This window comes from Erythrolamprus reginae, chromosome 8 (genome assembly GCF_031021105.1).
Source record: "Erythrolamprus reginae isolate rEryReg1 chromosome 8, rEryReg1.hap1, whole genome shotgun sequence".
Taxonomy (NCBI): domain Eukaryota; kingdom Metazoa; phylum Chordata; class Lepidosauria; order Squamata; family Dipsadidae; genus Erythrolamprus; species Erythrolamprus reginae.
Window position 1 is genome coordinate 2,626,361 of NC_091957.1, and position 15,974 is coordinate 2,642,334.

General features: G+C 43.8%; 1 protein-coding gene and 1 non-coding gene across 7 annotated transcripts in view; both read left to right on the plus strand.

Moving 5' to 3' along the window:
* The window catches only part of LOC139170971 (protein O-mannosyl-transferase 1-like), a 93,236-nt gene that overhangs the window by 34,950 nt on the left and 42,312 nt on the right, over positions 1–15,974 (plus strand). For 5 of the 6 annotated variants that reach the window (XM_070758660.1, XM_070758663.1, XM_070758666.1 and 2 more), the window contains exons 17-28: positions 774–952; positions 2,158–2,303; positions 3,548–3,689; positions 4,789–4,871; positions 6,062–6,250; positions 7,268–7,462; positions 8,517–8,603; positions 9,284–9,436; positions 10,204–10,396; positions 11,844–11,945; positions 12,751–12,874; positions 13,788–14,013. In XM_070758660.1, coding sequence (XP_070614761.1) covers positions 774–952; positions 2,158–2,303; positions 3,548–3,689; positions 4,789–4,871; positions 6,062–6,250; positions 7,268–7,462; positions 8,517–8,603; positions 9,284–9,436; positions 10,204–10,396; positions 11,844–11,945; positions 12,751–12,874; positions 13,788–14,013 — 1,819 coding nt within the window. Of the gene's footprint in view, positions 1–773; positions 953–2,157; positions 2,304–3,547; positions 3,690–4,788; positions 4,872–6,061; positions 6,251–7,267; positions 7,463–8,516; positions 8,604–9,283; positions 9,437–10,203; positions 10,397–11,843; positions 11,946–12,746; positions 12,875–13,787; positions 14,014–15,974 lie in introns of all 6 variants that reach the window. The other variant, XM_070758661.1, reaches the window with a different exon arrangement.
* Positions 11,635–11,721, plus strand: LOC139171729 (small nucleolar RNA SNORD62). The gene has a single exon (XR_011559786.1). It is a non-coding gene; the product is annotated as a small nucleolar RNA SNORD62 (small nucleolar RNA).

Here is a 15,974-nt window from a genome sequence, read left to right on the forward strand (position 1 = left end):
GGTCCTCATTTGACCCACCTTGGAAGGACGGAAGGCTGAGTCAACCTTGAGCCTGGTGAGGATTGAACTGCTGGCAATGGACAGAGTTAGGAAGGAAGGAAGGAGACTTCCTTCCTTCCTTCCTTTTTCCTTCCTTCCTTTTTCCTTCCTTATTAAAGGTTGACTCAGCCTTCCATCCTTCCGAGGTGGGTCAAATGAGGACCCAGATTGTTGGGGGCAAGAGACTGACTCTCTTTAAACAGCTTAGAGATGGCTGGAAAGCACGGAGAAGTGGTATATAACTCTACTGCTGTCTTCCTTCCTTCCTTCCTTCCTCCCTCCTTCCCTCCCTTTCTCCTTTCCTCCCTCCATTCCTTCCTCCCTCAGCCTTCCATCCTTCCGAGCTGGGTCTAATAAGGACCCAGATTGTTGGGGGCAAGAGGCTGACTCTCTGTAAACCGCTTAGAGAGGGCTGTTAAAGCAATGTGAAGCGGTATATAAGTCTAAATGCAATTGCTGCTGGCCAGGCTCCATTAGTGTCATAACTCGATACAGACTTTTTTAAAAAATGCTTCTTCCCCTTTGACCTAGCCCTAGGCTAGTGTTTCCTAACCTTGGCGACTTGGAGATATTTGGAAGTCCAAATATCTCCAAGTCGCTAAGGTTGGGAAACACTGCCCTAGGCAACATTGCTGGCCAATTTCTGCCAGGACCATCTTCCCTATTTGCTGCAGGAGTCCGCCCATGAAATCATTTTGCATTTTGAGTCAGAAACCGCTGTTTTCCCCGTTTAGATCTCCGGAAGAAAACGGCGTTCTTGATAACGGCAGTCCTGGGCGAAACTGTTCCGCTTACGGGTCACACTCCAACCTGAGTGGTGCCGAAAACCTGGAGAAAAGGCAAGAGAAGGAACTGAAGTCTGCGGTCAATGAGATCGGAGAGGCCATCAATTCGTTCGAGCTGAGCTACAGAAGTAAGTCCCTTTGAGAGGGGCCGGAGAGAAATGGACGCTCCTTTTGCAGAAAGAAAAAAAGTTCAAATTTGCAATGTTTTGTTAGTCCGTTGTTGTTGTTAATTTGCAAGGTTGTGTTAGTCTGTTGCTGTTGTTAATTTGCAAGGTTTTGTTAGTCCGTTGTTTTATTATTATCAGCAAGACAGCACAGCAAACGAGATCACTATGCTGGATTTTGTATTTCATCACCAGTCGGACGCTTCCCAATTATGTGTGTGCCGATCCCAGTAAAGCGGCCTTTTGCAATTGACAGGTGGAGATTTTGTCAATTCCGATGGTTTTCAAATGTCCGCTGAGATCCTTTGGCCCTGCGCCCAGCGTGCCAAGTACCACTGGGACCACTTTCACGGGCTTATGCCAGAGTCGTTGCAGCTCGATTTTTAGATCTTCGTATTTCACTAATTTCTCTAGCTGCTTCTCCTCAATTCTGCTGTCCCCTGGGATTGCAATGTCGATGATCCATGGTTTCTTTTGCTCTACAGTCATGATTTCTGGTGTGTTATGTTGTTATTGTTGTTGTTATTCTGTTATTGTTTTGTTTATTTTTACCCTGCCTTTATTATTTTTATAAACAAGGCAGCAAAGATACCCAGCTCTCCTTCCTCCCCCTATTTTCCCAGCTAGCTTTCATACTAAGGCAGGACTAGAACTCACCGTCTCCTGGTGATGGGACTGAAATCACCCAATCGACTTACTTACATGCCTAACATGGAATGAGAACTCACCGTCTCCTGGTGACTGGCCCAAAGTAATCCAGCTGGCTTTTATGTCTAAAATGGGACTAGAACTCACCGTCTCCTGGTGATGGGACTGAAATCACCCAATCGACTTATTTCCATGCCTAACATGGAACTAGAACTCACTGTCTCCTGGTGACTGGCCCAAAATCACCCAGCTGCTTTTCCTGCCTAAGGCGAGACTAGAACTTCGGGTCTTCTGGTGATTGGCTTAAAGTCACCCAGCTGGCTTTTGTACTAAGGCAGGACTAGAACTCACCTCCGCCTGATTTCTTGCCTGATTGAGCACTAGTTCAGTCTTTCCAAGGCCAAATTCCCGCAGCCTTTAAAAGGGCCGTGAGAAAATTCCACTTTCCAGCGAGAAGTTTCGAACTGGCGTTACAAACTTTTTAAGCCTTTGCCCAAAATGCTTTGTGTGCCGTTGCGCAGATGGTGTGATGGACGGCCGTGGGTCAGGGCCTGGGGCAGAGGCGGAAGTGGGGCCGATCAACAGCGAAGGGTTCATTGAGGTGCTGACGAAGAAACAGCGGCGGCTGCTGGAAGAGGAACGCCGGAAGAAGGAGCAAGCCGCTCAGGTGAGAGAGAAATCAGAAATTAACAGGCAAAACCTCCATTTTGTGACTGTGCCAAAGTCACAGGAGCACTGGGGGAAAAACCCTATTTTATGTGTTTTTCACGCTTATGACTGTGGCAGTATTTATTATTATTATTATTATTATTATTATTATTATTATTAATTAGATTTGTATGCCGCCCCTCTCCGTAGATGCGGCAGTATCGCCGTGATCATTATTGTAGGGTTTTTATTGTTATGAATTTTTTTAATTTATTTATTTATTGATTCATTCATTCATTCATTTATTGGATTTCTATGCCGCCCCTCTCCGAGGAAATTTTTTTATTATTAGGAAATGTATATTGATTCATTATTAGTAAATATATAGAATACATGTATTCTATATATTTACTGGATTCATTATGATGATTTTTTTTATTATTAGGTAATTTATTCATTATTAGGAAATGATATCAATGAATGTGGGCATATTATTATTATTATTATTATTATTATTATTATTATTATTATTATTATTATTATTATTATGTCAATACAACACAGCAAACGAGATCACTATGCTGGATTTCGTATTTCATCCCCAGTCGGGCGCTTCCCAAGCACCTAGGACTGCGTGATGTAGCAGCGAATTATGTTTTGCCGATCCCAGTAAAGCGGCCTTTTGCAATTGACAGATGGAGATTTTGTCAATTCCGATGGTTTTCAAATGTCCACTGAGATCCTTTGGCCCGGCGCCCAGCGTGCCAAGTACCACTGGGACCACTTTCACTGGCTTATGCCAGAGTCGTTGCAGCTCGATTTTTAGATCTTCGTATTTCACTAATTTCTCTAGCTGCTTCTCCTCAATTCTGCTGTCTCCTGGGATTGCGATGTCGATGATCCATACTTTCTTTTTCTCCACGATCACAATGTCTGGTGTGTTATGCTTCAGAATTCGGTCAGTCTGAAGCCGGAAGTCCCACAGTAGTTTTGCTTGCTCATTTTCGACCACTTTTTCGGGCTTATGATCCCACCAGTTCTTTGCCACTGGGAAATGGTAGTTCCGGCACAAGTTCCAGTGGATCATCTGTGCCACAGCATCATGTCTATGCTTGTAGTCAGTCTGTGCGATTTAATGATGATGATGATGATGATGATGATTTATTATTTATTATTATTTATTATTATTATTTATTATTATTAATAATAATAATAATATTTATTATTAATAATAATAATATGGTTTTCTTCCTCATTTTATAGGCTCCAGCTAAAGGTCGCGTCCTTCAGTCGCGCATCCCACCTCGCTTTGCCAAAAAACAGAACGGTCTGTGCTTGGAGCAAGGGGACGTCTCGGTGCCTCGAAACACCCTGGGGACAGAGATTTGGGAGACCAACAGCGCAGGTAGGCACAAGTCTTCCTTCCGTTTGGCCTTCGGACTCAGAGGGCGCTGTGCAAAACGTCGGATCGTTCTGATGGGTTGTGAAACATCTGCGAGAACGTAGCTAGGAAAGCAACAAGGACCCCACGATTCCTCTGTTTCCTTTTCCTCCTCTTCCTCCTCTTCGTTGTCTCCTCCTTTTCTTCCCATACACATGCTGCTCCGTTGAAGCATTGATGATGTTACCTAGTTCGATTGGGAAATGTCTGCAAGCAAAGACCCAAACTCAGAAAGCAACAAGGACCCCACACTTGTCCTCCTCCTTTTCATTGTCAGTCTCCGTCTCTTCCTCCTCCTCCTCCTCCTCCTCCACCACCAACTTCACTTTTGCAACACTGATGACGTTACCTAGTTAGTTTGGGAAATGTCTGCAAGCAAGATTTCATTTTCTAATACAGTGATACCTCGTCTTACAAACGCCTCGTCATACAAACTTTTCGAGATACAAACCCGGGGTTTAAGATTTTTTTGCCTCTTCTTACAAACTATTTTCACCTTACAAACCCACCACCGCCGCTGGGATGCCCCGCCTCCGGACTTCCGTTGCCAGCGAAGCACCCGTTTTTGCGCTGCTGGGATTCCCCTGAGGCTCCCCTCCATGGGAAACCCCACCTCCGGACTTCCACTGCCAGCGAAGCACCCGTTTTTGCGCTGCTGGGATTCCCCTGAGGCTCCCCTCCATGGGAAACCCCACCTCCATTGCCAGCGAAGCGCTCGTTTTTGCGATGCTGGGATTCTCCTTCTGGGATTCCCCTGCAGCATCGCAAAAACGGAGGTGGGGTTTCCCATGAAGGGGAACCTCAGGGGAATCCCAGCAGCGCTAAAATGGGCGCTTCGGCTGACAAAAGGGGTGAGTTTTGGGCTTGCACGCATTAATCGCTTTTCCATTGATTCCTATGGGAAACATTGTTTTGCCTTACAAACTTTTGACCTTAAGCACCTCGTCCCGGAACCAATTAAGTTTGTAAGACTATCACTGTAATGTGTGTTTTGGGTGTGTTCGCGGGGGGAAAAAAGGTGACAATAAAAGTGATCATCTCTCTCTCTCTCCTTTTCCGACAGCTCTGTCCGTTCAGTCATCTGGTCCCGATTCCTGGAACAAACCCATCGGCACCTTTATCGCTAACGAATCTGGCTCTGCGGAGGTCAGTGCCGCCCGATGGGTCATTTTCTCACACCAGGGAGAGGTTTATAATGCTGGGGCAGAGGGGTCTTGGCTAAGCTGACCTGTGCAGCCAGGCAAAGCAGGGTCTTTGAAGCTTAACATATGAAGAACAGTTGCAGGAACTGGGTGAATGTCTAGTTTAATGACAAGGAGGACCAGGGGAGACGTGATAGCAGCCTTCCGGTATCTCAGGGGTTATTGCCACAAAGAAGAGGGAGTCAAGCTATGCTCCAAAGGCCTAACAGGAAGCAATGGGTGGAAACTAAACAAGGAGGGAAGCAAGTTAGAACTAAGGAGCAATTTCCCGACAGTCAGAACAGTTAATCAGTGGAACTGCCTGCCTCCAGAAGTTGTGAATGCTCCAACACTGGAAGTTTTTAAGCAGATGTTGGATAACCATCTGTCTGAAGTAGTGTAGGGTTTCCTGCCTAAGCAGGGGGTTGGACTAGAAGACCTCCAAGGTCCCTTCCAACTCTGTTATACTATTCTATTTATTTATTAGATTTGTATGCCCCCCCTCTCCACAGACTCGGGGCGGCTATTCCAATATCTCAGGGGTTATTGCCACAAAGAAGAGGGAGTCAAGCTATGCTCCAAAGAACAAGAAGCAATGGGTGGAAACTAAACAAGGAGGGAAGCAACTTAGAACTAAGGAGCAATTTTCTGAACATGAGAATAATTAGCCAGTGGAACTGCTTGCCACCAGAACTTGTGAATGCCCCAACACTGGAAGTTTTAAAGCAGATGTTGGATAACCATTTGTCTGAAGTGGTGCACGGTTTCCTGCCTAAGCAGGGGATTGGCTAGAAGACCTGCAAGGTCCCTTCCAACTCTGCTGTTGTTGTTATTGTTGTTGACCACACTTGGGATATTGGTTGCCACATTATTAAAGAAATCATATCATTAAAGAAACTCTAGGAAGAGCGTGAAGAAGATAAACGTGTGCTTAAACACATGTTTTAAAAAAGGGTTATCCGATTCCTTTTCTTTCTTTTCTTTTCCCCTTTCTCCCCCCTTGTAATTCTTTAATGTATTGAATGTGGATTTTGTGTATGTCAAATTGTGTTTTTTAAAAAAATTCTCAGTAAAATCTTTTTTTAAAACAAAGGTTTCTCCGATTCAGGCCAGCGTAGTTACTGTTGCTCTTAACTCCCCTCCTCTTCCTCGCAGGGCTTCAAAGGCAGCCAGGGAGACAGCGGCATCGATCTGAGCGCGGAGTCCCGGGAGTCTTCGGCCAGTTCTTCCCAGCGCAGCTCTCCGTACGGCACGCTCAAGCCGGAGGAGTTGAGCGGAGGCGGGCTGGGCGAGGCCAAGGGAGACGGGCCGAAAGAGCCAGCTTCCAAGCAGCTGGAGAAAAAGGTAAGGCAGGTTTCTAGTCCTCTGCAGCAAATCTTGGCTCTAATTTGATGGAGGAAGGCTTCGGCCTTGGGTTGCTGACTTCTTTTTTGGGGGGTGGGATCCTGTTATGGCCCATTAGCTGTCTTAACAATGAAGCAAAACCCACATTTTTTATCCTTTATTTCCTTTTATTTTTGCCTCTGTTTCCCCCCTCTTTCCCTCTTTATCCCTGCCTCTCTTCCCTTTCTTCTTTTCCCATTCATCCCTCTCTCTCTCTCTCTCTCCCTTCCCTCCTCCCTTTACCCCTGCTTCTCTCCCCTTCTTTTCTCCTTCCTGCCTTCCTTTCTCCCCCTTCTTTCTTCTTCTCTTCTTTCTCCTCTTCGTCCTCCTCTTCTTATTTTCTCCTCTCTCCCTTTTCTTTATCTGTCCTTCCCCCCCATTCCCCCTTTCTCCTCCTCCTCCTCCTCCTATTCTTATTTTCTTATTTTCTCCTCCTTTATACCTTCTTCCTTCCTTCCTTCCTTCCTTCCTTCCTTCACTCCCTCCCTCCTTTATTCCTGCTTCTCCTCGTCTTTCTCCTCCTCCTTTTCTTCTTTTCCTCCTCTTCTTATTTTACTCTTTTCTGCTCCTTTATCCCTGCTATCCTTCCTTCCCTTGCTCCCTCCCTCCTTTATCCTTGCTTCTCTTTCCTTCTTTTCTACTTGCTCCCCCTCCTTTCCCCTCTTCTTCTTTTTCATCTCCTCCTCTTTTTCTTCTTTTCTCCTCCTTTATTCCTGCTTCTCTTTCTTCCTCTTTCCCTCCCTCCTTTATCCCTGCTTCTCTTCCCTTCTTTTCTCCTCCCTCCCTCCCCCTTTAACCCTGCCTCTCTGCCCTTTCTTTCTTTTCCCATCTGTCCCTCCCCTCGTTCACGTTTTCCCACTTTTCTTCTTCTACCTTTTCCTTCTGTCCCTTCTTTTTTCTCTTTCTCCCACTCTCTTCCTTGCCTTCCCTCTTCTCCCTCCTTCCATATCAACCTCTCTCTTCTTTTTTCTTGCCCAGGATTCGGAACAGACCCTGACCCCAACCAAGGACCACAAACCGGGGCCCATCGGCAACGAGCGCTCCTTAAAAAACCGGAAGGGCTCGGAGGGGGCCGAGCGCCTGGAGGGCAACATTGCCCCCACCAACGGGGTGGATCTTCACGTGGATTCGGTTCTGCCTGTCCCGCCCATTGAATTCGGAGTGAACCCTAAAGTAAGGATGCGGTTCGACTTCTCCTTAGAAATATAGAAACCTAGAAGACTGACAGCAGAAAAAGGCCTCATGGTCCATCTAGTCTGCCCTTGTACTATTTCCTGTATTTGATCTTAGGATGGATCTATGTTTATCCCCTAAACACTCTAGAAAATGTCCAGAGATACTTTATTAAAAGAGCCCTCCACTCCTTCACTCGTAACAGAATCCCCTCTGCTACTAGACTTACAATCCTAGATTTGGAAAGCATAGCACTGCGTCGTCTTAAACACGACTTAAGCATAGCCCATAAAATCATCTGCTACAACGTCCTTCCTGTCAATGACCACTTCAACTTCAACCACAACAACACACGAGCACACAACTGATCCAAACTTAAAGTAAACCGCTCCAAACTCGACTACAGGAAATAAAACTTTAGTAACTGAGTAGTTGATGCCTGGAACTCACTACCGGACTCTGTAGTATCATCACCTAACCCCCAAAACTTTACCCTGTTAGACTATCCACAGTTGACCTCTCCCGATTCCCAAGAGGTCAGTAAGGGGCGTTCATAAATGCACCAGCGTGCTCTCCGTCCCCTGTCCTAATGTTTTTCTCTCTTACGTATTTATGTATATAAATAAATAATCTCTATTAAATATGCGTTAAAAACGAAACAGACATAAGTATAACTATAATACATGACATATCAATCATATATGTTGTACTATAACAGAAGCAGAAGAAAAGAGAGAAGGAAGAAAGAGAGAGGATAGGAAAGATGTGGTAGAAAAAGGAAGTTAGGGGATAGAGAAAAGAAAAGGGGGATTGAGAAAAAATGAGAAAAGGAGAAGACACGCCGGCTATTTAGCTGGCACTTCCGTAATATACGACCTCTGATTTAAATCTGACTTTTGTTAGTTCATTGTATGGTGTTATTTAAATTTTTGTAAATATTGTTGGTGTTTATCTAACAGGCATGTATATAAATTTTGTTACATCTTTGTATACCATCAGTACGCACTTGAAAAAAATAAATAAATAAAATAAGCACAAATAAAATTTGTTGCAGGATTCGGACTTCAGTCTCCCGCCTGGTTCATCTCCGGGCACTCCAGCCAATCCGGTTGCGAAATTGCAGAACGTGTTATCCAGCAATGTAAGGATATTTTGTGGTTGTCGTTCTTGCTTCTCTTCGCTCTTCGTCTTCTCTTCCTCCTCCTCCTCCTCCTTCTCGTTCTCCATCTCCTTCTCTTCTTTCATTTTTTTCTCCCTTCATCTTCTGCTTTTTTCCCCTTTGGCTTCTTCCACTACGCCTCTTCCTTTTCTCTCTCTCTCTCTATCATCTCTTTCCTTTCTTCCATCTTTTTTCTTCTCTCCCCCTTTTTTCCCACAACTTCCCCTCCTGTTTTTTTCCCTCTCTCGTTTTTCCTTCTCCTCCTCCTCCTCCTCCCTCCTTTCCTCCATCTTCTTTCATTTCGCTCTCCCCTCCTTTGTTGCTTTCTTCTTCCCGTTTTTGCTCTTGTTTTATTCTTCCATCTGCTCTTATTCTTTATTCTTCCCCCTTTAACAGCTTCTCCTCCTCTGCTTCCTCCTCCACCTTGGAAATCAGGGGGAGCTCTTTCCTGTTGTTTGGGAAATTGCACTCGGCTTAAAAACGTGATTTGCACGCGCTTGTGTTTATGTGTGCCCTCCTCCGCAATCTCTTTTAAGAACTGACCTCCCAGCCTGCTCCTTTTCTCGCTGTTAATTCTGTCCAGTTCTTTGTATGTTAGGTTCCCACCCAAAAATGCTGCCGTCGGTTAACCAAGGTTCTTTTTCTCTCCACAAACTTTACAGAACTCTGCCAACCCAACACGGTTTAACTGTATCCCATCTATGTTTCAACAGTCTGGATTAACCCAGTCCCTCCCCGTTATTCGACGAGACCACCAACTTCCCCGTTGCATCAGCTTAAACATATCTTATCCTACAGCAGAGCTGACCCTTAAAGTAAGTTTTTTTAGGCGGATGGGGGGAACTGACAAAAAGAACAGCGGGCACGTCTTTGATGGACAGGTATCACTGGCAATGATGGGCCACCGTCGCCTCCTTCTCTGAGGAAGACGGGCAGTTAAGAAATATGAACTGCAAATAAATAAATAAAAAAATTAAAAAAGCATTTGTTTGTTATCCTAGGAGCCTTAATCAAGGTAACCGGACAAAGGTAGTCCTCAGGTTGAGCAAACAATTTCTGTGGTTGAGTGAAATACTGTATTTTTCGGAGTATAAGACGTACCTTTTTCCTCCCTAAAGGAGAATCTGGGTGCTGTCTTGGAGCTTTTTTCCCCAGCCCCAATCTTCCCAACTTGCAGGATTTTTTTTCATTGCTACTCCCTCCAAAGAAGGTTTTTTCTCCCAGCCCTAAGTCTTTGCAGGCTTCTTTTCATTGCTTCTTCCTCTGAAAAAGGTTTTTTCAGCCCTAACGAGGTGCTAACCATCTTCCCAACTTGCAGGATTTTTTTTCATTGCTACTCCCTCTGAAAAAGTCCTTTTTTCAGCCCTAATCAGTTATACAATAATTTGCTAAAGCTGACCAGACTTAAGGACGGTAGCCAGATGAATACCTGGTAGGCAGATTCCCCCTCCCCTATATTCCTCCCCCCAAAGTAAGATGCGTCTTGTACCCCTTATACTCCGAAAAATACGGTATATGGTTCTTTCTGACAGGTCAGAATTGATGCTAGGGTGCTAATTCCTGTCCCCTGGTCCTCTTGCAGATGGAGTCAGCCCGAAAGGCCTGGGAAAACTCTCCCAGCCTCCCCGAACAGAATTCCCCCGGAGGGGTTGGCTCTGGCATTCAGCCTACATCCGGCATTGGGGCTTCTAGTGGGGTCAACTACAGCTCTTTTGGGGGTGTTTCTGTGCCCCCCATGCCCGTAGCCTCCGTGGCGCCTTCTGCTTCGATTCCAGGTGCGTCTGTTTTAATTTTTAAAAAAGATTTCTAGTAGGGAAGGACTCGTAAAGAAATGCCCTGCAAATCTTGCTCTATCTAGCAATCCGAAACGAATCAATCCTGGTTTGTGGCTGTCCAGTTAGCCTTTCATTGGTAACTTCTGCTTCTGCTTGTGTCTCATCATTGCTAGTTTACTTCTACTTTATTGTAGGCTACATTAACAGAATTGTTAGAAATTCTGTTTGTTTGTTTCTTTGCTTGTTTATTTATTTATTTAGATTTGAATGACGCCCAGACCTGAAGTACTTATATTATTATTATTATTATTATTATTATTATTATTTTATTATTATTTTGATTTGTATGCCGCCTCTCTCCATAGACTCGGGGCGGCTTACAGCAATGATAAAAACAATATATAATAGCAAATCTAATAGTTAGAGTCTAAAATAACAATAATACATTTAAAAAGTTTAAAAAACAAGAAATCCCAATATATAAAAAACATACATACAGTCATATCATACAAAACTACAGCTCTGCAGAGCAAACAAACAGCACAGACACCATGTGCTTTACTGCTCAACTATTTAACTGTAACAGGAAAATACTTAGAACAAAAGAGCTTAGAGTATCAGGCAGTGTTCTCTCTAAAAAATTTTTTGGGGTGGGCGGAAAAGTATAGTGTCTGAGCGGCAGTCCCTTCGGGACTGGGCGACACAGAAATAATAATAAAATTTCCCTCTCGGCTTCTGGGCAGGTTTGGAAAACTCTGAGTTGATGATGATTTTTAAGTGAGCGATTGCTCACCTGCTCAGCTTAGAGGGAACTATGGTATCAGGGTGTCCAGCAAACCTGGAAAACAGGGAAATCAGGAAATTATCAAGGAAATTGGGGGTTCAGGAATTATCAGGGAATTATTAGGGAATTCGTGAAAAAAACCGGAATAAATCAGAGGGGGGAAAACCAAACTAGATTAAAATGTTTAAAAGTCAGAGAAAAATCATGTTAAAAAACCCCCAAGGGATTGCGCTGCCTGGCAGAGTCAAGCAAAAATGAGCCTAACTGTGGCAATAACTTGCTTCCTCAGCTACCGATATTTCTCCATGGCTTAGCCATTTTGTATGCCGTCATCTGTGACCGCGCCTTAACTAGATCGCAAGTTACAGGGAAATACCAGGGAATTTCAAAATGGGCATCGTATCCCACGGCGGTAGCAGAAGGGCTGGTGCAAAGCTAGGTCGAAAGCTTCCCGTCTCTGTGATGTTTCCAATGGATCCTACTGAACCCCTGGCTGTGCAATCGGTCAAAGGGCGTTTGAAGAGATTTTACGGCTGAGAGACTCCTGGTTTTGCTGCCTATATTCAGACTTTTGCATCTTTAAAAGTGGGAGGAAGCTCAAGAAAGACGTTAGCCTATGGGCAGAATTAACCTCTCTCTCGCTTCTTTCCCCACCCGTTCTAGGTAACCACATCACACCCCTGTATTTAGACGGGCATATGTTTGCTAGCCAGCCCCGGCTTGTTCCCCCAACAATACCTCAGCAACAAGGCTACCAACAGGCAAGTCACTTCTCCTTGTGTGTGTGTGTGTGTGTGTGTATGAGAGAGGGAATATATCTGTGATGTTTCCAAAACTTTGCAAGCAGTCAATAGAAACACAGGAGATTAACGGCAGAAAAAGACCTCCTGGTCCATCTAGTCTGCCCTTATACTATTTCCTGTATTTTATCTTAGGATGGATCTATGTTTATCCCAGGCATGTTTCAATTCAGTTCCTGTGGATTGACCAACCACGTCTGCTGGAAGTTTGTTCCAAGCATCTACTACTCTTTCAGTGAAATAATATTTTCTCACGTTGCTTCTGATCTTTCCCCCAACTAACCTCAGATTGTGTCCCCTTGTTCTTGGGTTCACTCTCTTATTGAAAACACTTCCCTCCTGAACCTTATTTAACCCTTTAACGTATTTCAATCTTTCAATCGTGTGTGTCCCCCCTTTGGTCCTCCAGACTCTACAGATGGAGTTCACGAATTCTTTCCTAATCAGTTTGATGCTTAAGACCTTCCACCATTTTTGTAGCCCGTCTTGGACCTGTTCAATACATCTATCAATTTTATCAATGTTCTGTGTAAAAGGCCTGCGCCTCCATCAATCAACCTTGGATTATGTTTTGAGCAAAATTTCAACTCTACTCCAATCCTCAAGCATTCAAAGGAATTTTGAATTCTAGGAACATTGGTTGACGTTTGTAGGGAAAGCTGAGGATTCTGGGCCGAAGTCCGTCCATCTAAAGTTGGCCTTGATGATGGGCCCTTCCTGCTTTGACGTCATCCTTGTTCTTGGTCTTGCTCTTTCCCCCTTGTAGGCAGCTGCTGCTCAGCAGATTCCACTCTCCCTCCACACTTCCCTGCAAGCCCAGGCTCAGCTCGGACTGAGGGGCGGCCTGCCAGTGTCCCAGTCCCAGGAAATCTATAGCTCCATCCCTCCCTTCAGGTAACCTTCTTCAGTGGCCATTCTCCTCCGGTCTTCTTCCTCCTCCTCCTCCTCTTCTTTCTCTTCTTCTCCTTTTCTTCCTCTCCTCCTTCTTCTTCTTTTCTTCTTCTCTTCTTTCTCCCCTCCTCTTCTCCTCTTCCTTCTTTCCTTCTTTTCTCCTCTTCCTCCTCCTCCTCCTCTTCTTTCTCTTCTTTCTCTTCCTCCTCCTCCTCTCTTTCTTTCTCTTCCTCCTCTTCTCCTCCTTTCTCTCCTCTTCTCCTTCTCATTTTCTTCTCCTCCTTTTCTTCTTCTATTCTTTCTCCCCTCCTCTTCTCCTTTTCCTTCTTTCCTTCTTCCTCCTCTTCCTCGTCTTTTTTCTCTTCCTCCTCTTCTCCTCCTTTCTCCTCTTTTCCTTCTCATTTCCTTCTCCTTCTTTTCTTCTTCTCTTCTTTCTCCCCTCCTCTTCTCCTCCTTTTCCTTCTTTCCTTCTTTTCTCCTCTTCCTCCCCCTTCCCCTCTTCTTTCTCTTCCTCCTTCCTCCTCTTCTCCTCATTTTCTCCTCCTCCTCCTTTTCTTCTTCTCTTCTTCCTCCTCTTCTACTCCCCCTCCTCTTCTCCTCCTTTTCCTTCTTTTCTTTTCTCCTCTTCTTCTTTCTTCTTCTCTTCTTCTCTTCCTCTTCTTTTTCTCTCCTCTTCTCTCCTCCTTTTTTCTTCTCCTCTTCTTTTTCCTCTTCTCCTCCTCCTCCTTTTCCTTCTTTTCTTTTCTCCTCCTCTTCCTTCTTCTCTTCCTCTTCTCTTCTCTTCTCCTCCTAATCTTCTTTCTCCTCTCCTCCTCCTCTCCTCCTCCTCCTCCTTTTCCTTCTTTCCTTCTTCTTCCCCTCCTCCACCTCCTCCGCTGCTCTTCATCTGCTGACTTGCTGCTTCCCCCTCCTCAAGGTCTCAGGTCTACATGCACCCCAGCTTATCCCAGCCCAGCACGATGGTCCTGACTGGAGGCACAGCGTTGAAGGCCCCCTACTCCGCCTTTCCAGGGATGCAGCCGTTGGAGATGGTGAAGACACAGTCGGGCAGCCCGTACCAGCCTGTCAATGGCAGCCAGGCTCTGGTGTACGAGGGCCAGATCACCCAGGCGTCCCAGATGATGGACTCACAGCTTCAGCAGGTCTGGATAAGCCCCGGGGATGTGGCTGTTTTATTTGATTTAAGCAGTGGTTGTACAAGGTCTGGAGTAGCGCAGTTGTAGCAACTAGTACAGTACTTCTCAGCCTAGGCAAATTTGAGGTTATGGACTTCAATTCCCAGAATTCCCCAGCCAGTATGCTTTAAGAAGGGTGGACTCCCACCAGAAAGTATAATATATATTTTTTAAAATATACTTTATTAATTTATACAAAAAGGAATAAAACGGGGAAAGGGGGATGGGAGTACAGAAAGGAAAAGTGGGAGGGGAGTGGGGTAAACAATATTGTTATATCACAGCTTATATATATTATTGTATATACATTTCGGGTATTTGTCCATATGTAAATAATTCGTATTCAGAGTTCTTATTTAAATATCTTATAGCTGTAATATTTGATAATCCAACAGTAATGTGGGAAAAGAAAGGATAGAAAGGGGGAAAAGGGAGAGAGAGAAAAAAAAGAGAGAGAAAGAGAAAGGAGAGAGAGATAGCAAGATGAGAGGTAGTACCTGCAAGCAAGCAGGCGTTTGGGTTTGTGACGACTTAGATGGATTATATTTATTGTTTTTGTTAGTATAATCATTTTTTAAAATATATGCACGTGCCGAAACGGATAAGCTCACAATAGACCTAAGCAGCCACAAAAATTCAGTTCATTATGAAACTTGGGAACAATGGTAATCATTGGGTGGAATGTAGGAAAAAAGAAAAAGAGAAGTAAGATTCCTAACGTGCAAATATGTAGTGTATAAAGTATAATATGCAAAAACAGCTGTATAAGAAATTTGAATAAAAAAGAACTAGAGTAATGTGAAAAGGTATAAAGAAAACAGAACTATATATTAATGTAGAATTACTCTAAGAAATAATGTAATGATTGTTCTTAAAACTTTTGAAAACAATAATGTAATGATTGTTCTTAAAACTTTTGAAAATCAATAAAGTTTATTTTTTTTTAAATTATCCCACTCCCAGAATTCCCTAGCCAGTAGCAGCATTATATACAGTTGCCTTCAATGGGTATTTTAACACTCTGACGATGTTAGTAGAGGACTAACAAAAGCTTAGTTAATTTTAGTAGTTTTTAATTAATGTTAAACGTTCTGAAGATCGTGATGGCTGTTGCCTCTTCATTTATATATGTGAGCTGAAGGGATTGGATACTGTAGCCTAGAGGTTAATTCTCTGCCTTACAAGGCAAAGGTTGCAGGTTCAAGTACCAGTGGGTATGGCTAGCTGATGAAGCCAAAATAAGGCCGAAATAGATCTATCCTAGTCTCCCTTAATTTTCAAATTCAGCAAAAAAACATGTGACATATGTTTCGACGAGGTCCCCAGAAATTTCCAAATCCTACACGGGAAGAAACCCGAATATACCAATACCATCATATCTGTACCTGTGAAAATCTATGAAAACACACACACACACACACACATATATATGTGTGTGTGTGTGTGTATGTATATATATATATATAAGGCCGAAATAGATCTATCCTCATCTCCCTTAATTTTCAAATTCAGCAAAAACATGTATTTATTTATTTATTTATTACTTGGATTTGTATGCCGCCCCTCTCCGAAGACTCGGGGCGGCTCACAACATGTAAAAAGACAAATCGTAAGTAATCAACAATTTAAAATTTTAAAGATTTAAAAAACCCCACAAACTAACAGACTCACACACAAGCATACCATATATATACCATATGTAACATATATATGTGTGTACGTATGTATATGTGTATGGATATATATATATACACACACATATACAAGGACAGAAGCACCAGCCTGAAGATGACGAGTGGGACCTCGTAGAAACATCGCCAGAAATCTCTGAATCCCACACGGGAAGAAACCCGAATATGCCAAGACCGTCGGGTTTTGCCCCGTGTAATATTTTCAGTGTCTACGCGACGTTTCGGTGAAATCACATT